The sequence below is a fragment of the Elephantulus edwardii genome, unplaced genomic scaffold (genome assembly GCF_000299155.1).
Source record: "Elephantulus edwardii isolate Elephantulus edwardi_28Jun2011 unplaced genomic scaffold, EleEdw1.0 scaffold00089, whole genome shotgun sequence".
In the NCBI taxonomy this organism is placed as follows: Eukaryota; Metazoa; Chordata; class Mammalia; order Macroscelidea; family Macroscelididae; genus Elephantulus; species Elephantulus edwardii.
In genome coordinates this window covers 7,515,773-7,537,765 of record NW_006399839.1, presented here as the reverse complement: position 1 = coordinate 7,537,765, position 21,993 = coordinate 7,515,773, and the positions used below count along the sequence as shown (strand labels likewise).

Below are 21,993 nucleotides of genomic sequence, written 5' to 3'. Positions count from 1 at the left end.
CCATCCATCCATCCATCCATCCATCCATCCAGGTATTAGGTTCTGTGCATGTGGAGAGGGGAGTACAGGCAGGACTTGGAGGAGGAGAGGATCTGTGTTTGCAGAGAGTGAGTATGCACCAAGACAATGGGCCCTGGAACCAGAGAGGGAGCTGGGATGAAGCCAGTGTGGCAAAAAGTGGAGTGATCCCTGAGGAGGGTATTGGAAGAAACTAGAGAGGAGGGGTACAAAGCAAGGGAACCCTGTATGGTTTGAAAATCAGGAAAGGTGTGTGTCAGGGTTGTATTCTCTCTCGATCCCTATTCAATCTGTAGGCTGAGCAAATCATTAGAAACTATATGAAGAAGAAAGGGACATCAGAATTGGAGGAAGATTAATCAACAATCTGCATTATGCAGATGACACAAACTTTGATTGCTGCAAGAAAGGAGAACTTGAAATGCTTGTTGCAGAAGATCAAAGACTACAGCCTTGAAAATGGTTTGCATCTCACCATCAGTAAGACCAAAGTCCTCACCACTGGACTGATAATGACAGATGGAGAAAAGACTGAAACTGTCAACGATTTCATCTTACTTGGATACACAATCAACACTATTGGTTCCAGGAGTCAGGAGATCAGGAGACATACTGTATTAGGCAAGTCTGCTGTCAGGGATCTCTCCAAATTACTGAGGAGCAATGACGTCAATTGGAAGACTAAGGTGTGGCTGATTCCTGGCGAGCTCTGGTGGCCTAGCGGCAAGAAGCTGCCCTGCAATCCCAGAGGTACATGGTTCTAATCCACCGGATGCTCTGCTGAAGGAGGAGGGACAATCTCATCCTGTACCAGTCAGATCTGATTTGATGGCACACACATATAAAACAATAATAATAATAAAAATAAATAAATTAATTAAAAAGGTGTGGCTGATTCAGGTCATGGTCTTTTCAATCATTCGCTACACATCTGAGAGCTGAAAAATTAAGGATAGAACTGACACCTTGAGCTGTGGTGTTGGAGAAGAATCCTGATTATCCCACGGAGGGCCAGAAGAACAGATATGTCTGGGAGAAAGTGCAGCCAGAGTGCTTCTTAGAGGCAAGAATGGAGAAGCTTCATCTCACATACTTTGGGCATGTTGTTAGGAGAGGATATTCCTTGGAAAGGGGCACCATCCTTGGAACAATGGAGGGTCAGCAAAAGAGAGGAAGACCCTCAACAAGAGGGACCGACCCAGTGACTGCCTCAGTGGGTTCATGTGTGTCAGAGACGATGAGGATGGCACAGGACAGGACAGAGTTCAGATCTGTTTGTTCATAGGGTCGTTAGGAGTTGTACTCAACAGGATCTAACAAAAATGTAAAAGAAAGAACAGGCAGAAGCAAGAAGCACAAAAAGGGACTCCTGGTAGACCGAACAGTCCTGGGGCACAAGTGTGCCCAGGAAGTGAGCTGGGTGGCAGGCAGGGCTTTGTGGAATGAGAGTGCGTGAAGAGGCAGGGATGGTGAAGGTGGGCACTGGATGGGCTGCTGGGTGGAAGACAGAGGACCAGAGAGAACGTGTGGCCCAGCCTCTGCAGGATGAGTCCATAGCGTGGGCAGTAAAAACAGCTGGACCTCTCTCTGCAGCAGCTGGCCAGGTGTGGGCAGGGAGTTACACAGCGGGACGTCAACAGTGTCACTACAGGAGCAGCGCCCTACCCTGCCACCAAGAGCTGGAGGGGACTCACCTGGTGCCAGGACAACAGGCTCCGGCTGCCCACGGTTTCCATAGTAGCAGACAACATCTCCCTTGGACGTGCTGCAATGCAAATGGGAGGGAAATGGTCAGGCAGGTTCTCTCTCGGGCCCTCACAGCAGCCAGGCCAAGGCTAAGCAGGGTCCTGCCTCCCACAACGTCACCAGCCTGGGAGACGGCAGTAGCTATCTTGTCGAATGCCCCTATCAGCTCAGGACAGGGTGGCAGCATCACTGGAAGGCGTGCAGGGGAGCTTTAGTCTGCGGTTTGTGGAGCACTTAACCCAGCTCACTCTCAGGAACTACTGCAGACAAATGGTTCAACCACAAGTGAGCACAAGCCAAGCGCCTAGCAGCTCCCCTGAAACAGCACAAGCTCCTTCCCTGGGGTCCAAGCCATGTCCTCAGGGCAGGGGAAACTCTGAGGTCCAAGTGGCTCTTGGACAAACATTCCTCACACTTTCAAACACTGGGTGCCTTTTAACACATCTCAAAGCCAAAGATATTCCCCTTCTTAATACCACACTGAAATGTTCAATAAGACAGCAAACCACAAATGCTGGTGAGCATGAGGAGAGACCAGAATGCTCACACCTTGCTGGTGGGATTGTAAAGAAAGCAATCTGACAGGTCCTTAGAAAGCTGGGAACAGAAATACCATTTGATCCACCAATCCCACTGTGGTTGTTATGTACCATTGTTGGAACTGACTCCTAGCTGACCCTCCAGTGGGTTTTCAGAGGCTATAAATCATATAGGAGTTTGTTCATCTTTCTCTCAGAGCAGCGGGTGGATTTGAACTTTGCACCTTTGATTCGGCAGCATAATTCCTTAGCACTAAACCATCAGAGCTCCTAATTATGTTATAAGGCCTATTAATGTACAAAGCTAAGGAAAAGAGCTCCAGTGGCCTAGTGGCAAAAAGCTGTGCTGCAATCTCGAAGGCACATGGTTCGAATCCACCAGCTGCTCCACGGGAGAAGGACGGGCAATCTCCTCCCGTGTGATTTATTGCCTCAGAAAACCCACAGTCGGTTCTGACTCGACAGCACACAAAAAGAATAAGGAAAGGTTTACACAGATAGAATCAATCCTGGAGGGTTAACATGGATGAGAAGGGAGAGGGAGGGGAGTAAAAATTAACAGCTAAATCAGATGAAGGGAAAGGCAATGTAAAATTAGGGTTTAGGGAGCTCTGGTGGCCTGGTGGCAAGAAGCTGCACCGTAACCCCAGAGGTATGTGGTTCAAATCCACCAGTTGCTCTGCTGGAGAAGGAGGGGCAATCTCCTCCTGTACCAGTCAGATCTGATTTGACTGTACCTGCACAAAATAATAAAATTTAAAAAAGAAAGAAAAGGACATCATAAATAAAATTAGGGTTTAACAAGACATTGTGTTTTTTTCTTCTATAATTATATTTTATTAATTTTCATAAACATTTACAGAGATTTTGGGCTTCCACTCATTCATTGTTGCACTATTCTCTCTACCCTCCTCCCAGTTTGTTCTTGTCCAAATGCCACAGTGCTTGTCAAAGCCAGTTCTGATTAATCTTCTTTGTCAGTGTGTCCTTTGCCATTCCCTATCACTCCTCCCTGAGAGAGACTTCACCCTGAGTCATAAGGAAAAGGGGACGGCGTATTCTCTTAGCTACTTCCTGCTGAAAAGGGACGCTTAACAAGACATTGTGATTAATTGCATCAATCAACTGTGACATTATGAGACAAAGGGCATGTGAAAGATTGAATGAAAACCAACAGGATTTGTAAACTTTCACTCAAATAGTCAAGGGTAGGAGACCCCCTCAAACACATTCTGAGCCTTTCTGCTAGCGCTCAGGATACTGTTCCCTGCGGAGAGGTCTCTGGGTCCTGGGCCACCCCCAGTGCCAGTCGTTGGACATGCAGGCTCAGGTTTTTGGGGTAAACAAACTCAGAGAAGGGGTGGACACAGGGCACCAGGAGGGACCTCCTGCCAGCCTGGCCCTGGCTTCTCCTTCTTCCTCCTGGTGACTGGCCCACCAGGGAGAGGGAACCGCAGTCCCAGCCTCCAACCACCTCGTGGTTCCTTTTTTTTGGAACATGGGGTTAATAGTGTAAAAGACTTGATCTGCACACAGAAAGCTTGATCTTGTGTGATCCTGTGATGTTAGTGCCACCACATGGCAACTGAGGAGGACCTGGCAATGACAGGGAGGAACCTGGAATAAAACGCTGTTCTGGCTGGGGCTAGATTTGCACACCAGAATCAGCAATGGGGTTACTCAGTGGCCTGGCGGTCCCTAGTACCCCCCGCCTGCCACCTGACCTTGTAGGCTGTGTCCACGGAGAGAGGCCTCCAGCTGACACCAGTCGACCCTGCACGGAGCTGGGAGAGCCACGTGGGGCTCCAGGGGCTGCACTTTCCCACCTGAGCCACAGGAGGGCAGCATCCACACACGGAGCACCTTTTGAATCTCAAGCCTCGTGGTCCCCACTCCTGTCAGAGGGACTTCTTGTTGTGACTGTTGAGTCAGAACCGACCTATAGCTGATCCTTCAGCGGGTTTACAGAGGCAATAAATCACACAGGAGGAGACCGCCCATCTTCCTCCTGCAGTGCAGCTGGTGGATTCGAACAGCAAACCTTTATATTGGCAGCGCAACTCCTTAGCACCAGGCCACAATAGCCAGCCGGACTACTTTAGAGTAATCAATCCTTGGGGTGGGGGTAGGGAGGGACCCAGAACTTGTGGGAGCAAAGAGAACGACCAACTGCCTACAAAACCCGCTGGAGGGCCAGCTATGAGTCGGTTCCAACTCAATGGTAGGTAACAGCCATCTCTGCCATCCAAAACGTGCCATCAGGTGCAGCCGGAGCGCTCCCTGGAGGCAAGAATGATGAAGCTTCATCTCATTCTGGGCATGTTGCTAGGTGTGGCTGCTCCTTAGAGAGGGCCATCGTGCCTGGAAAGGTGGAGGATTGGGGAAGGAGAAGACCCTTAACCATGTGGGTTGACACACAGTGACAACAGCAACGGGTTTGGGTGTGTTTGAGATTGTAAGGATGACACAGGACAGGACAGGGTTCAGATCTGTTGCTCACGGGATCGCTATGAGTTGTACTCGACTTCATTTACCTGGTAACAACAACAACAACCTGTTAATGGCACGTTATCTAGTTCTCTTGGTGGGCCACGTACACCTCACAGGGGCACGGTCCCATCTCGCATCATGGTGACAGTCACAAAGACTTTGGCTGGAAAAGCCACACTAAGTAGCTCGCTGTCCTGTACTTGGCAAGTGGTAAGGATCCTGTGTTGGTGTTGTGTGCTGTCAAATCCCATGTGACTCATAGTGACCCTGCGTACAGCCCTGAATCCTGCTCTATCCTGAGCCAACCTCATTGTCTGTGACATATCTACCTAACCCCTTATTACGAGAGTCACTGGGTCAATCCATCTCATGCAGAGTCTTCTTGTCCTCTTGCTGATCCCCCACCCTCCCAAACATGATGTCCCTCCTTGCAACATGCCCAAAGTACGTCAGGTGGAGCTTCAGAATTCTTGCCACCAAGGAGAAGCCTGGTTTCACTCTCTCCAGGATGACCCTGTGTGTTGTCCTAGCGGTCCATAGTATATTCAATATTCTTCTCCAGCATCATAACTCAAAGCATCCTTTGCAGACAACATAATTTGGCTGATCATTCCAGAACCACCCCAGAACACCACGCGGACCCCTGAAGTCTGTGCTACATACACTGCCCTCTACCAGTCTGGACAGATGCAGATCTCTGGCTTTTTTTAAAAAAATTTTTATTGTATTATTTTTACGTGTACCGTCAAATCAGATCTGACTGGTACAGGAGGAGATTGCCCCCTCCTTTTCCAGCAGAGCATCTGGTGGCTTTGAACCGTGTACCTCTGGGATTGCAGCGCAGCGTCTTGCCACTAGGCCACCAGAGCTCCCTAGATCTCTGGCTTTTTAGGAGTGTAGGGTGCAGGACTACGTCGATCACAACAGAGGCCACGCCAACCCCAACATGCAGCACTGCTCCTGGGCCACCACCAGCCACTTGTTGAGCCCCACAGACCCCCATGGTGAGGAGTCACAGTACCCACCCAGAGGTCCTTCCTGAGGAAGCTGTACCGGCCGGCTCCACAGCACTCCCCACACCCAAGGCGTAGGGAACATCACCCTACTCTCAGGCATACGTCCACCCAGGGAGCTCCCTTCTGCCCTGGCTTATTGCTGCCTGTCGGAAGCCAGAGGAGAAAGATGTAGCAAGGTGAGGGGCTTTTCAACCCCAGACTGGGGAATGGATTGGGAGACAGGGGGTGGGGTGGGGGGTGGGGGGGTCTCCTACACTCCTGTTCCAGAGAAACCCCACTAGACACAGCTCTCCAGGCCTTGAACTGGCAGCACTCACACAGGCTGGAGGTGACTAGAATGTGCAGCAAGCCCAAGAGTGCTGTGTATGCGGCCCCTGGAGCAAAGGCCGGCAAAGAGGTTCCACGGACACTGCAGTGCAGCTCACGCCCAACAGCTAAAGGGCAGCTCTCTCTCTGACAGCAGGCCATCAGGGGAGGTGCTCGCGCTCAGTCCTCCCAGGCACACCCACCTCAAATCTGCTGCTATCAGGTTGAAGCCGTTGTACAGGTGCCCTTCCGCTGAAACTTTTTTCAGGTAAGACAAGCTGTCCATGTCGGTGGTCAGGAAGTGGGTGACCAGTTCGCCTGTGCACAGGGAACAGATGTCGCAGTCTGGGGTGCAGCGATCACCTGCAGCTGAGCCCTCCTCCCATCCCAGGAAGGCCCACGGGGACAAGAAGAAAAGTTGGGGCATGAGCAGAGCCCTGGGGCCAGACTGACCATTACTAAGGCTGGGCCACGCCTCGGTGCCCAGGAGCCCTAAGAATTCTGTTTCTGGTGGTCTGCTTTTATTTCTCCTCCATTGCACCCAAAGTGGAAAGCCAGAATGGGGGACAAAGTCATCTGTAGGGAATCCTGTGTCTAGAGAGCTGTCTTTTCGGGAATATCTGTTCTGTGAATGTTAGAAACATCCTGAAGCCCAGCTGTGAGGTCTCTCTGACTGCTGGTGAGCCATGGGAGGCAGACACAGTGCCAGGAAAGCGACCTTGGCCAAGATGCAATGTGGAGTTCATTCTGAAAGGAGCCACTACCTTTATAAGGGTCTCACATGGGTCAGGGCTGAGGAGGGCCTCCCAGGTGATGGCCCTGGGCAGCCAGGCAGAGGCACAGCCAGTCTCACTCTTCTCCTGTCTCTGTCATGTGCACTTCACAGTAGGTAGGTCACCGCATCCTCAGGGCCCCAGCTACAGGCTGTCCAGACCCCCTCGCGGACCCGGCCGTACCTCTGCCCCGGGTGTCCTTGTCCAGTCGAGGCTGTAGGTAGTTGGTGAGCGCTGCCAGCTTGCCCCGAGTGCTCATGCCAAGCCACGACCCGCCTTCCTTCCCCTCTTCCATGTCAAGCCCTGCAGTAAACGGTAGTGTCACCACTGGAAAGATCTGCCATAGGTGGCACCAAGCCTGGCCTGGCTCCCCTATCTAACCACATCCTCTGGGGAGACCACACACCTCGTGAGTAAATGCAGCTCAGCCAGGCTGGGCATGGAAATGAGGTGAGGCAGCCCCCTAGAACCCACACTCTGAGTACACGCATAGTGCCAAGCCATTAGCCCAGCACTTGACTATCTGTGCCACCCAAGGGCTTTCTAGAGTATTGGGGTGAAAAACAACAAAAAACAAAAAACTACACCCACAAAAACACCTAGTTAGTACCATTAAAAAAGAGACCTCTAAAAAAAAAAACAAGAGACCTCTGTGTTTAAAAGGAATAAGTTATTAACAGTCCAGAATAAGAGGTGCATAGCAAAGTGGACTGGGGGAGGGTGGGAAGAGGGAAAAAAGGGCAACAATGAAATAATCTTTTTTTGGGGGGAAGTATTTTTTGTTTTGTTGTTGTTGTGTGTTGTTGAATTGGATCAAACTGGCTAAGATTGTCCCTCCTTCTCCAGTGGAGCATCTGGTGGATCCAAACCACATTCGGGATTGTAAAACCTTTTTAAAAAGAAAAGTGAATGGCTAGGGACGAAAATGTGCAACAATGAATGAATGAAAATCCAAGTTTTTTGTAAACTTTTATAATAGTCTTAATTAAAAAAAAATAAAAATACAAAAATAAAAATGGGGGGGGAAGGGATGAACTCTGGTGGCTTAGTACTAAGGAGTTGCATTGCCAACTCAAAAGCACATGGTTCGAATCTACTAACTGCTCCGCAGAAGAAGGATGGGCAGTCTCCTGTGTGATTTACTGATTCTGAAAACCTGCCAAAGGTCAGGTCAGGTTGTTTCTGACTCGATGGTATACAGTAACAATCGTTTTTTAAAAGTTTAGCTAAAAAGAGTCCACCAGTGTCTCCGAGTATGAGAGACAGGCAAACTCTTCCAGTGTGATTCACAGCCTCAGAAACCCAGTGGACGGTCAGCTGCGGGTCAACTCAGACTCAAGGGTAATGAGTTCCTTGTGGAGTTGACAACAGGTAAAGACTAGTGGTACCGGACTCAATGGCACTTAACAACAAGACTGGAAACAAGTGTGGCTAAGAAAGGCCAAGCAGAACAGACTCAGAGGAGAAGCAAGTCTGCACATTAACAGGAAACTAAATAGTGGCAAGATAACATTTCTCTCCAAATGACTGATGGAGCCAAGCAAAATCCCAGGCTTTTGGTTTATAGAAATTAACAAGCTCGATAAACATGGAAAGAAAGGTTATAGAGGCGTTCCAGGGAAAAGCATCTAAAACAGCCAAAACAATCCAGGAAAAGAAGATTAAGTTAGAAGACTTAACACTGTGTGATTTGAAGCATTCTGGAAAGGCTACAATAATCAGACAGTGTGGTGCTGAACTCAAGACAAACACAAAGATCAATGGAATAGAAGGGTCTAGGATAGACCCCCAGTTAGACAGATGTTCAACTGAGCTTCAGCCAAGTTGCCATGGTGATAAAACAGGCAGAAAATACTCATTCAATAAATGATGCTGGGACAGATGAAAGAAAAAAAAAGTATCTTAGTCCTTACCACACATTTTACATGAAAATTAATTTCAAGAACAGCTGGAACAGTACATTGACAGAGAACTGCCAGAAATTCAAGCTGGATTCAGAAGAGGCTGGGGAACGAGGGACATCATTGCTGATGTCAGATGCATCATGGCTGAAAGCAGAGAGTACAAGAAAGATGTTAACTTGTATATTATTGATTGACTGAAGATGTTCAACAGTGTGGATCTTAATAAATTTTGGATAACACTGTAGGAATGTTAGAACACTTAATTGTGCTCTTGTGGTAGCTGTACATGAACCAAGAAGCAGGTGTTCGAACAGAACAAGAGGATACCATGTGGTTTAAAGGTTTGCATTCAGGTTCTATTCTTTTATTGTGACTATTCAATTAGAATGCTGAGCAAATAATTCAAGAAGCCAGACTATATGATGAGTAATGTGATATCAGGATTGGAAGAAGACTTACCAACAACCCACATTATGCAAATGGCACATCTTTGCTTGCTGTAAATGAAGAAAGCTTGAAGCGCTTACTGAAGAGATCAGAATTATAGCCTTCAATGTGTATTAAACCGCAACATAAGGAAAACCTAAATCCTCACCACTGGATCAATAAACAGCAATAATACGTTGTGAATTATTTCATCCTACTTGAATTCATAATCAACACCTTATGGTAGCAGTTAAAGAACTTAAAAGATGTGTTGCATTGGTTAAAACTTCTGTCAATGCCTACTTTAAAGTGCTGAAGAGCAAGGATGTCAGCTGAAAGACTAAGGTGCACCGGACACAAGTCACAAGACAACTCTGGTGGCATAGTCTGTAGGAAGGCAGAGTTTGAGCGCGGCTAACTCGGAGGCTGTGCCTTTCTACAGCAGTTCAAATCTCCCAGCAGTTCCACAGGAGAAAGATGGGCAGTCTCCACCCATGTGACCTACGGCCTTGGAAACTCAATGGAGGGTCGGCTATGAGTCGGTCTCAACACAACAGCATCGAGTTTGTGTTTTACTTCACCTTAACACCAATTACTCATGGAGGCTTGATGGTGACTAAAGAAGACGGAACTTATGTCTTTACACGATGGTGCTGAGGAAGAATACGGAATACTCCAGGGTCTGCCAACAGGAGGACAAACACATCTGTCTTGGAAGAATTGTGGTCAGGATGCTCCTTGGCGGTGAGGGTGGTGAGCTTTTGTCTCAAAGACTTTGGATCTGTTATTAGAAAGGAGAGTCCTTGGGAAGAAGCTATCATACTCGGGAAAGTACGGAGGCAGCCACGCAGAAGAAGACCTTTAAAGCCATGGACTGACACCGTGACTGCTTTGAAGGTCTGACTCACCACAGACGTTGTGAGGGAGCTGTAGGGTTACACAGAAGTGTCACCTGCTGTATACAGGGCGGCTATGAGTTGGGGTCAACTTGATGGCACATAGTAACAATGAACAACACAATACACACAGCAGAATTATCACACAGCTGCGAAGAGACATGAATGACACTACAGAGACAAGGGCTCGGGAGAAGGATGAGCAGTCTCCTCCCGTGTGATTAACAGCCCCTGAAAACCCACTGGAGGGTCAGCTGTGGGTCAGACCCAACTCGATGGTTAATCGCTACAGAATGTTCTGGAAGAAGATGGAACTAATTCATTGGAGTGCAGTATGAACATCATCATCCCTGTCTCCGAATTATAAATGTGGTGGCTTTGCTGGCTGGCGTGGACTGGTGTGAATGATTTCACCACAGTGGGGGGAAAAATCTTGAAAAAGTAAGGAAATGGGAAAAAACCCCAAACAAACCCAGTTTAAAATTATAGATGCTGATAGGCGGGATCAGTCCTTGGAGAGGAAAGTCATGCTTGGGAGGGTGGAGGGACAGGGCAGGAGAGGAAGACCCTCGATGAGATGGATTGGTTCAGTGACTGGGGTAATGGGGGTAGGTGTGTCAGAGACAATAAGGTTGGCACAGGATAGAGCATAGGGTCGCTGTGAGTCGCAGGCGACTCAAATGGCACATAACAACAGCATAGCAATTTTAAGTGGGAATGGAATTATGAACAATAATTAACAAGTAATCCAATCTGCTGGTCGTTCCACAGGACCTAACCCTATGGGCCAGGTGGCCTCTCCTTCTGGAGACCCATGGAGGGCCTGCAGCCAGGATGCTGGCCCAGGACAACACAGGGAACGTGCATGGTGGACACGCAGGAGGTGCTCGTCTGTGCCCTCCCATCCATGTCCATTCATGTCCACGGCACGGCCACTCCACAGTGACTCTGTGGATTGGGCAGCCCTGCCTTGTTTGAGTCTCCACACTTGACCGGGTGCTGACAGCACACACACGGAACTGTGAGGACCCCCAAGACTTACCGCTGAGGATCTCATTGTTGTTCCCCCAAAAGTCAGCTAGTTTGGACGGCCTGTGATAAAATTCATCTCTGTTGGCTGCTAGGATAAGTCTGGAAGAAGAAAACAGAATTCAAGATCTCAGGGGGAAAAAAGAAATCTAAAAAAAAACCCCTCAAAACCTGGGAGCTCTGATGGCCTAGTGTCAGGAAGCTGCACTGCAATCCCAGAGGTGCGCGGTTCAAATCCACCAGATGCTCTGCTGGAGAAGGAGGGGGATTCTCCTCCTGTCAGTTGGATCTGACTCAATGGTATACAAGTGAAAAAGGGAGAAAAAAATCCCACCTCCAAAACTCACACACTCATGGACACTGAGTCAGAACTGACTCCCAGCAGGCTCCAGGCGGGGCCGGGGGGGAGGGGAGACGGACCACCTTTCTTCTGTGGAACAGCTGGTGGATTCGAACCACCAAAGAAGCATAGACTTTGGGTTAGCAATGTAACTCCACAGTTACATCAGGGATTCCTCAGAAGGAAATGGGATTTCAAACACAAACACCAACTTCCCATCTCTCTTCACTGTTCACACAGGAGCCCTGGGCTCATGCTGGGAGCCAGTGAGGGGCGGGGGGGCGAAGATCAAATGACCAAGCCTTCACCAATCCAAAGTGGGGAACTATTAAAGCCAATCCCCCCACCCTCCTGTACCTCACAATACACGTGCAGTAGAAGCTGTCCTCAAAGCAACTTGAATCAAGTGACATAAAGACAAACAGACTGGAAACACGTACCAGATCTTTAATTCTCTGAGATATCATACCAGTGACCCAGACTTGGGCCCAGAAGCACCTTTTTTAAAAATTGATATTTTAATGAAAGTTTATAGAGACTTTGGATTTTCATTCATTCGTTGTTGCACGTTTTCCTCCCTGCCCATCAGAAGCTGATGTATCCTCTCCTGTTAACCTCTGCCAGTGGGTCCCAAAGGCTGTGCACCTGTCATCAGTGTCTGTGTGGGTGCACAGCTCAGGATGGAGTAGCACTTGAATGAGAGGGGACCAGAGATGGGCCGGGGCATGTGGAGGAAGGTGTTAGTTAGATATGCCAAGTGGAAGCCATTAGAAGGGCCCCTACCTAGAAAACAATGATCCCAAAGCAATACCGCATTCCTGGAGCAACTGGAGAAATTGCTGTTACCACTGAGAATTCAAAAGACATGGGGTGGGGGTGATGCCCACCACATCCTCACCAATTTGCCTGTTTGGCCTATTCAAAGATCAGATGGTGCTTAAAAGAATGACAGTGGATCGTCTTAATGAGTGGGTGACTGCAACCTGCAGCTGCTGTTCCAGATGTGGTTTCACTGCTTGAGCAAATGAACCCATCGCTTAGTACCTGGTGAGGGAGGTCTGGTGGCCTAGCGGATAAGGAGGTGCGCTTCCACCCCAAAGGCAGGTGGTTCAAAACCGCTCTGCAGAAGAAAGTTGGACAGTCTCCTCTCGTGATTTACAGCTTCTGGGAGTCAGCTGGAGGGTCAGCTCTGACAGCACACAACAACAACAACAGTTTCTGGTCTGGACCTGATTGAATGAATGGTGGTCGGCCGTGAGTCGACCGTCTGAGCCGGTTCTGACTTGATGACACACACCCATGGCACCTGGTCTGTAGCTACTTATTTGGTCAATTCCACTCCCCCCGGCCCCCCACTCCATTCTGATTTCAAAGGATCATTAAAATTAGCTGTGTGACCTGTCAACCTTCTAGCACTACGTCCTCAGAAAGTATCAGTGTGCAGCCTTGCCTACCAACCTTGGAACTTGGCAAGTTTCAAACGATCAAGTTTATATATAAAAAGTAGAGGGCTTGACAGAGGATGGAAGGACTCTCTGAGGACAAAATAACAGTGTCATCCAGGAGTTAATACCCTGCAGGGTCAAAGGTGCCCCTGCTCTAAGTCGGTGTGCAATACATCAAGCTCTTTCTCCTACGCCCAGAACTCACAGAGCCAGGATTCGGAAGAAGTGCGAGTTGCAGCAATTACTATTACACGAGAGACTCACAAGGTGTTTGGTCTCCTGTCCCCGTAACTATGCTCTCAGGTCCTGGAGCCTTAGTTCCACATGGAAGTAAACCCCCACCGTAAGACACAACCAAACAGGAAGCCAAGGATGCCATCCAACTACTTCGGGCTGCTCCTGGCTCAGGAACAACAAGGGGAAGAAGACACTGACTGTTAATGTCTGCTGTGGTTGATTTTGAGAACCAAGGGGAGACAGGACTGATATTACACAGTGCAGGTAAAGAAGTGTGTCTGGAACAGAGAAGATGCCCCGGGCTGTCTCTTAGTATCTACCAGGGAGACTTGCGAGTAGAAAAAGACGACAGCAACTTGTTTCCAACATGACGACCAAATAAGCGAAGACTCTTCAGGAATGAAGGTTTGTATCCCTCCCGTGTTAGGGGCCAAGGAAATGCAGAGCAGTTATGACCAGCTGCAGAAATGAAGACTGTAATGGCCACGAGGATTGCTTCCTTGTATGTGCACACAAAGCATTCTTCCTTTTCTTCACCTGCAAAAGAAACTTTATAAATGGGACTAGTGCATTTCTAGAGAGCTCTGGCAGCTTAGTGGAAAGGAATCGTGCTGCCAAGCCAAAGGCACACAGTTCAAATCTACTAGCTGCTCCATGGGAGAAAGATGGGCAATCTCCTCCTGTGCGATTAACTGTCTCTGAAAATCTGCTCGAGAGTCACCTGTGGGTCAGTTCTGATTTGATGGTACACAACAACAACAGTGTATTTCTAGTTGAGAACACATCAGTTGTACCATGCTAGGCACAAGCATAATTTGACAATTTTTTTAAAAAAATTAATTTTAATAAAAGTTTACAGAGACTTAGGGTTTCCAGTCATTCATTGTTGCCTTCTCCCCCCTAATTCACTCTTCTCCTTGAAAAGAAAAAGAACCTCTTTCATTGTTATGCAATCCCTCCCCCCAAGTCCACTCCATTATGCAGCCTTCATTCTGGACTTCTGTAATGACAAGAATACCCATTCATATATCCCTTTAAACAGTTCTTTCCCTCATCTGTTTCAATGCAGTATACATCATTCCTCCCCTCCTTCTCTGTCTTCCCTCAACCCCAATGTCAGTCCCGTTTTACAACAGTGGCACCATGCAGTATTTGTCCTTTTGTGACTGAGATATTTCACTCAGCATAATGCCCCCCAGGGTCACCCATTTTGAATGATATTTCATGAGTTCCTCGTTTTTCAGTGCAGCATAGTATTCCATTGTGTGAATATACCACAGCTTCTCTATCCATTCGTTTGTGGATGGGCGATTTTTCAATTGTTTTCACTTAGAGATTCCTGATGGTTTCAACAGATGTGACAGGTGTCACATTGACAAGGGTGGAGAGGCATGGCTGAGGCTGCGTATCAGCTTGGCTGCCCTTGATTTGCTAGTTTGAGGGGTGTGATACAGTCATTTCCTTGATGAGCTCTGACGCAGCGTAACCACGTCCAGGATGAGCTCTTCCAGGAGCAGGCTATCAGCTGAAAGAGAGTTTACTTGAGGATGAGATACATCAAATATACAGGAATGTTCTAAAAGCTCTGCTGGGTTTTGTTCTATTTGGATCCTATCTGGCACTTCAAGATCTAACCTTTAGTCCCTGGACCACATTGCCAGTCCATCCTGGATTCCTCAGCTTCTAGCCTGTCCTCTGACTCACAAGTCTTGGGATTTGCCAGCCTATGGGCAAAGTCTTGAATAATCCAGGAAGCATCAAAATAAGATGGAGGGAATACACATAGTGACAAAAATAATTGACTGGCAGGGCACTATTTCTGGAAGTAGAATATGAATGGCCAATGGTAATAAGGGAGTTCTGGTGGCCTACTGGCAAGAAGCTGCGCTGCAGTCCCAGAGGTGCATGGTTCAAATCCACCAGATGCTCCACTGGAGGAGGAGGGGCAAGCTCCTCATGTACCAGTCAGATTCAATTCGATGGTAAACAACAACAACAAAAAAAAAAAAGATGTTTAAAAAAGTCAATGGTAATAAAAGTTCAAGCAGGAAATGGTAAAAAAGAAATCCCCAATAATCTATGGGATGTCAATTGACATATTTCAACCAACAGATGAAGTCCTGGACGCGTTCACCAGTGTCTGTAAGAAAAATTGGAAGACACCTACCTGGCAATGTACTGGATGTTGCCATCCCCAAGAAAAGTGACCCAAGAGAAGGTGGACCTTGCTGAACAATATCCGTAATATCTCATATAAGTAAAATCTTGCTGAAGATTATCCAAAAATGGCTAGAACAGTACATTGACAGAGAGCTTCTAGAAGTTCAAGCTACATTTAGGAGAGGCTGTGACAACAGGGACATAATTGCTGATGGCAGATGGATCTTGGCTGAAAGCTGCTAATATCAGAAGAATATCTGTGTTTTATTGACTATACAAACGCTTTTGACTGTGTGGATCATAACAAGTCATGGCTAACATTAAGAAGAATGGGAATCCCAGAGCACTTAATTACGCTCATATGAAACCTTTACCTGGACCAAGAAACTGCTGGAGGAACAGAGCAAAAGAACAATACATGGTTTAAAAATGAAGAAATGTGCACATCAGAATTGTGTCCTTTCTCTATACACATTCAACCTGTATGCTGTGCAAATAGTTCAAGAAACTGGACTATCTGAAGAAGAATGTGGCATCAGGACAAGAGGAAGATTCATCAACAACATGTGTCATGCAGGTGACACAACCTTGCTTGCTGAAAGCAAGGATGACTTGAAGCCCTTGCTACAGAAAATCAAGGATTTCAATATGGATTACAGATTACAGCTTTCAATATGGATTACATCTCAGCATCAAGACGACAAAAATCCTCACCACTGGGCCTATAGGCAACTTCATGACAGATGGAGAAAGGACTGAAATTGTTAATGATTTCATTGACTTGGATCCACAATAAACACCTTCAGTAGCAGCAGTCAAGAAATCAAAAGATGTATCATATTAGGAAAGTCTGCCGTCAAAGACCTCTTCAAAGTATTAAGCAACAATGATGTCCGTTTAAAGGTTAAAGTGTGTCTGATTCAGGCCATGGTCTTTTCAATCACTTGCAATGCTTCTGAGAGCTGGACAATGAATAAGGATGATAGAAGAATCAATGTCTTTGCGCTGTGCTGTTGGTAAGAGTACTGCACAGCCTACGGCCTGCCAAAAGGATAAACAGATAGGTCTCAGAAAGGGTGCAGCCAGAATGTTCCTCATTCAAAGATGACAAAGCTTTGTCTCCCATACTTTGGGCACGTTGTTAGGCTATTCCTTGGCGAGGGACTTCATGCTTGGAAAGGTGGAGGGTCGGCGAAGAGGAAGAAGATTCTGAACGAGATGGACTGACATAGTCACTGCAGCAATAGGCTCAAGAATGTCAGGATTGATGAGGATAGCACAGGATAGGGCAGGGCTTAGATGTGTCGTTCATAAGGTCGCTATGAATTGAACTTGACTCAATGGAACCTAGTGACAACAACAATAAACATTCAAATCACTTATCTGTGAGCAATTTATCTTTATCTATCTACCCATCCATCCACCCCATTTATACATCTACTTATCCATCCATCCATATACCCATCCATCCATCATCTACTTATCCATTTATCTATCCATCCATCCATCCATCCATCCACCCATTCATCCATCCATCCATCTATCTACCTATCTACCTACCTGTCACAACTTCACAGGTTTTACACCTCTGGAGAACCTAGTCTAAGACATTAAGTATTATGTTTCTCATCTATCTGGTTCTGATTCTTGCATTAGTGTTACGGGGTGTGGGGGGGGGGGCTAAAAGAAGAAAAGAAACAGAAAAGCTGACAGAGCAGAACTCTGCTCCCAAGATATTCAATTATCTATTTTTAAAACAAGGAGCAAACACAAGTGTCAGCTTAATGATTCAGAGACATTAATTGCCAAGATATTTTTATCACAGGAGTTGCTATTCAGCGGATTGCTTGTGGTTTGCCAGGGAATTCACGAAACACGTAACTCAGGAACATACAGCCAACGAGAAGTGCTGACATCAGCACACTCAGTGGAGTCAAAGAAGTCACTGCCCTCAAAGCCAAGACTTCTTCGTGCTTCAAGGCAAACAACAGTCTCCCTGTGCTGGTGCCCATGACGCAGAAATGGGGCCACCAGGGGGAGGGTTTGGAAAATGCTTGAAACCATGAATGGAAGTCCCCTGCTGGAGGGTGAATGGGTGCACTAAGACTGGACTGATGGCAGGTTACAGGCCACGTGACCTCAGCAATGATTCCCAGGAAGTCGCCTGTGTGGGACAATACATCGCAATCACAGCCTCATGCAGCTTATACAGGCCTCCTGGAAACGTCAAGAGTGACAGATTTACCCTGGTCGCGGTGCACTGGTGTTTCATTGCTGTATGACAAATACCCAAAGGTCGCAGCTTCAAACAACACATGTTTGTTGACAGCTTCCAAGGGCCAGGAGTCAGCTGGGCCCTCTGCTCAGGGTTTCCAAAGGCTCAAATCAAGCTGTTGAGTACCATCTGAGACCTTCTTTTGGCTGTTGGCAGAGTCTGCTTCCTTCTAAGAGTGTAACATAAGTCTCGGTCTTGTTGACCAAGGTCATTCTCAGCTTCTGCTCCTGAAGGACATCTTAGGGCCCTCTCACAACCTAGCAGTTGTTTTTCTCTTCAAAGCCTGAGGCGGAACTGCCCTTATGCTCCACATCTCTTCTTCATTTTGGGGTCCATCCATGTATTTTAAAGGACTCACCTGATTAGGTCAGGCCCACCAAGGTTATAGTAATGGTATCCAGAAACTCTATGAACTTTGATAAATGTCCGTAGTTATAGATAGGCTTCAGGCCTTTTGTTCATAGGGTCGCTATAAGTCATTCTTGACTCGAAGGCAATCAACAACAACATTTATTTTCTTAAATTATATATATAATGTTGTTGTTATGTGCTGTCAAGTCTCCTGCGGCTCATAACAACCCTACTGTACCTGAACCCTGCCCTGTCCTGACCCAGCCTCACTGACTCTGACACACCTAATCCCATTGCCCTGGTTACCGTGTCAATTCATCTCATCCAGGATCTTCCTCTCCTGCACCGTCCCTCTACCCTTCCAAGCATAATCCTTCTCCAGAGATTGGTCCCTCCCAGTCACATGCCCCAAGTACCTGTGATGGAGCTTCAAAATTCTTGCCTCCAAGGAGAAACTTGATTTTACCCTAAGATCTATTTGTTCTCCTGGTGGTCCATGATATATTCAAGACATTTCTCCAGCACCACAACTCAAAGGCATCAATTCATTTTCTGTCATCTCTAGTTATTGTACAGCAATCTGATGGACAGCAAATAATTGCTAAGATCATGGTGTGGATCAGGCACACCTTACTCTCTAGCCTGACAACATTGCTCTTTAGCACTTTGGAGAGGTCCCTGACAGCAGACTTCCAAAGAATAAACAAAGAGTAAACTCTTTCAAGAAAATGCTAAATGTATTCATTCAGCAATATTGTTTATTATGTAACAATAACCTCTCATTGGACAAATTTGATATCAGTTGTAGGGACTGTAGAAGCTTGATGGCAGAGCCTGAAAGGAGTTGCGCTAACTCAGAGTCAATGCCTCTCTGAAGGTTCGAATCCACCCGCAGCTCCAAGGGAGAAAGATGAGCAATCTCCCTCACGTGATTCACAGCCTTCCAAAAACCCACAGGTGGGTCAGCTACGAGTCAGCTCCAACTTAGTGGGGATGAGACTGAGTTCTACATATTCACCTGCTCAGGTCAGTTCATAAAGTGAGAACATACAGAACACTGTCTTTCTGTGACTGCCTTAGTCTGCTCAACACAATGTCCTCCCAGTTCCCTCATGCTCTGTGCTGATTTGCTTCAAGGCTGAGAGTATTACTCCATTGTGTATCTGCACCACCTTAAACTCTTCCACTCACCAATGGACAATGATCTATTATAGGGTTTTCAATGGCTGGTGTTTTGGAAGTAGATCACTGAGCCTTCCTTCAGAGTCCCTCTGGGTGGAAGTGAATCACCGACCTTTTGGTTTGTACACATGAAATAACTATACCATTAAAGGGTATGTTTAAAATAAACCTCTCCTCAAGGATTACTGAGATAAAGACGGACAGTCTCCTCCTTTGTGATCTGTAGCTTCAGAAAACCTGCTAGAGGCTCAGCTCTGAGTCGGTTCCAATCCGACGGCATTGAGTTTGAGTTTTTTAATTGTTTACAGCAGGTGGTGGTGGTGGTGAGGACCATCAAGTTGACTGTAACTCATAGCAACCTTATGAACAATGCATCTGAACCTTTCCCTATGCTGCGCCGTCCTCTTCATCTCTCAAACACTTGAGCCTATGGCAGGGAGCTCTCGTGGCCTAGTGGCAAGAAGTTGTGCTGCAATCTGGAAGGCACGCAGTTCAAATCCCACCAGCCGCTCTGCAGGACAAGGATGGGCAATCTCCTCCCAAGCAATTAACTATTTTGAAAACCCACCAGAGGGTCAGCTATCAGTCGGTCTGACTCAATGGTACACAACATGGCCACTGTCATTGTGTCAATCCATCTCTTTGAGGGTCTCCCTCTCTTCATCTGACCCACCACTTTTCCAAGTTTGATGTCCTTTACCAAGGACTGACCTCTCCTAAAAACATGCCCAAAATAGTGGGGCCAAGTTCCACCATCCTTGCCTCCAAGGAGCACAGCATGTGTTAAACTTTGTCTGTAGAGGGCGCTGGAGAGACACAGAGGAAGAGAGATTCCTGGGGCTCCACCTTCCTTTCTCAGCAGGTTCCTGCCTGCACCTTCTTTTCTAGCACCTGTTCCCATAGCTTGAGCGGCTTCGGTGAGACCCCACAATGCATGGCAGGAATTGGCAGCCAGAACCTCCCTGCAGCTTCTGCCGTCAGTTCTGCAGCACTGTCCAGGGAGACACAGGCTTGTGAAAACCTTCTGCCAGCATGCTAGGGGGCCGAGTCCAGCAAGCTCTCAGCTGTAGCAATCAGGAGGCCACAGTCATGCTCACGCCAGCAAGGGCTGGGGCTCTGTCTGGGCGCTGGATCTCAGATCCCTAGGCAGCGGCTGCCCCTTATGATGACAATCCTGTATTTGCTGGAGCCCACCTCCCTTCTGACCACCCTTACTGCCTGTCATGTTGACGATTTCTTTCTTATACATTCCCTGTGTGAATTAATGCATCTGCACGCTGTCTGCTGTATTGATCCCTATAGCTGTTCTGTTAGGGGGCCACTAGGAGGAGCCCTGGACTCCCCGCTGTTCTGCAGCCCACCCAGCTCAGCAGCAGATGCCCACTTCCAGGCAGGCTGCACTGGGTATATTCTGTGTTCCCTTCCTCGGGTTGAAATGGGCTGACTTGGTCACAGCACTAGGCAGCGTGGTGACCACACCATCCTTCGTGAGGCTGCAACTCCAGCTGCTGTTATGTATACAGTCAAGTCAGAGCGGACTCAGAGCTGACCCTCCGGTGGGTTTGCAGAGGGAGTGAATCGCACAGGAGGAGACCGTCCACCTCTCTCCCACGGAACAGCTGGTGGACTGTAACCATGAGCCTTTGGGTTGGTGGTTCAAATCCTCACCACTAGTCAATCAGCGTTTCCTAAAGCCCTAGAGGTTATCAAAAGGTTCTCAACTATTCCTGGCGTACATTTCAAAACGAAAGAGCCTCTCAGGCAGCCCCACTAGGGAGCAGTTCCGAATGCCATCTTTGGCTGTGGGTTTAATCGCTGGCCTTAGCCTCTGGGTGAATGAAAACCAAGGAATGGAGGGGCTAGAGACCACTGCTCACCCATTCTTGGTCTCAGTCTCCTGCCTCTACCAGCTGGACCTCTGAGCTTCCCCATCCAGCCCTCGCTCCTCAGCCTGGGGTCCACCCACCAGACAGGGCCACCGTCACCCCGACAGCTCACAGAATATGCAGAATCACACGTACTATCTTTGTATAGTTCTGTTCCCCAACCCAAATCTGACCCTGAACCCCTCCTCCAACCTACACCTTCTCAGGGACCTTCATTGCTCAATCTTCATACGTGACTAAGAGACCCTGCCATAGAGATCAACCTTCAGATGTCTGTCCAAACAGCCAGGGGCCAGGGGCCAATCAGCCCTGGCTCATCTGCAGCCAGGACTCGGCTGTTCACAAGGGCCCAGCCCACACTCTCTGGCTTGTCCTCCCGGCACCGTTTGTAAGAACTGACCTGCCAGTAACGCCCCTTCACTGAGGTGGGTACCTCTCTGTGCATGTGCCCAGGCTACTGCGTGGCCAACTCCATGTCAGCCCCCAGAACCCAGAAGCACCCCAACTCCCAGCCCTCAAAGGTGGTGACTCTATGGCGCTTATGGGTAATAGCAGCACAAGGGGCTGGGTGGTGGGCAGACACACAACAAGGTGGCGGGGTGTTACCTGTATGCATTTTTTGAAACAGGGCGAGGATCAAACTTAAAGAAGATGATGCACATGGTTCACTTGGGGGGCTGCCTCCCACGGTCACACGGTCTGCGGGAAGAGGGGGACACAAGTTCAGTGTGCAACCGATGACAGAGCTGCTGGCCCACACCTGTGCCCGCGGCGCCCCGTCCCTGAGCGAGCCACACAGAGGTCCCCGCAACGTCAGCTGGACATGGCATGTCACGACGCAGCATTTGCTGGCATAGCAAAGAAGGGCTTCCCAGATGCCCACTGTGCTAGTTGGCATGGAGAAGTCCAACCTCCTCCTAATGCTAGAAATGAGAAAGAACTCCTGTCCAAACTCACGGGGCCAGCACTGAATA

At 48.0% G+C, this 21,993-nt stretch overlaps 1 protein-coding gene across 3 annotated transcripts in view; it reads right to left on the bottom strand.

Annotated features, from left to right (window-relative positions):
* Positions 1-21,681, bottom strand: part of TANGO2 (transport and golgi organization 2 homolog (Drosophila)) — a 29,057-nt gene extending 7,376 nt beyond the window's left edge. The window contains exons 1-5 of one of the 3 annotated variants that reach the window (XM_006890453.1): positions 21,626-21,681; positions 11,157-11,245; positions 7,072-7,191; positions 6,319-6,433; positions 1,713-1,783 (exon numbers count right to left, since the gene is read on the bottom strand). In XM_006890453.1, the coding sequence (XP_006890515.1) occupies positions 1,713-1,783; positions 6,319-6,433; positions 7,072-7,191; positions 11,157-11,245; positions 21,626-21,681 (451 nt within the window). The remainder of the gene's footprint in view (positions 1-1,712; positions 1,784-6,318; positions 6,434-7,071; positions 7,192-11,156; positions 11,246-21,625) is intronic. The other 2 variants (XM_006890455.1, XM_006890454.1) reach the window with 2 other exon arrangements.
* Between the last annotated feature and the right edge of the window lie 312 nt (positions 21,682-21,993).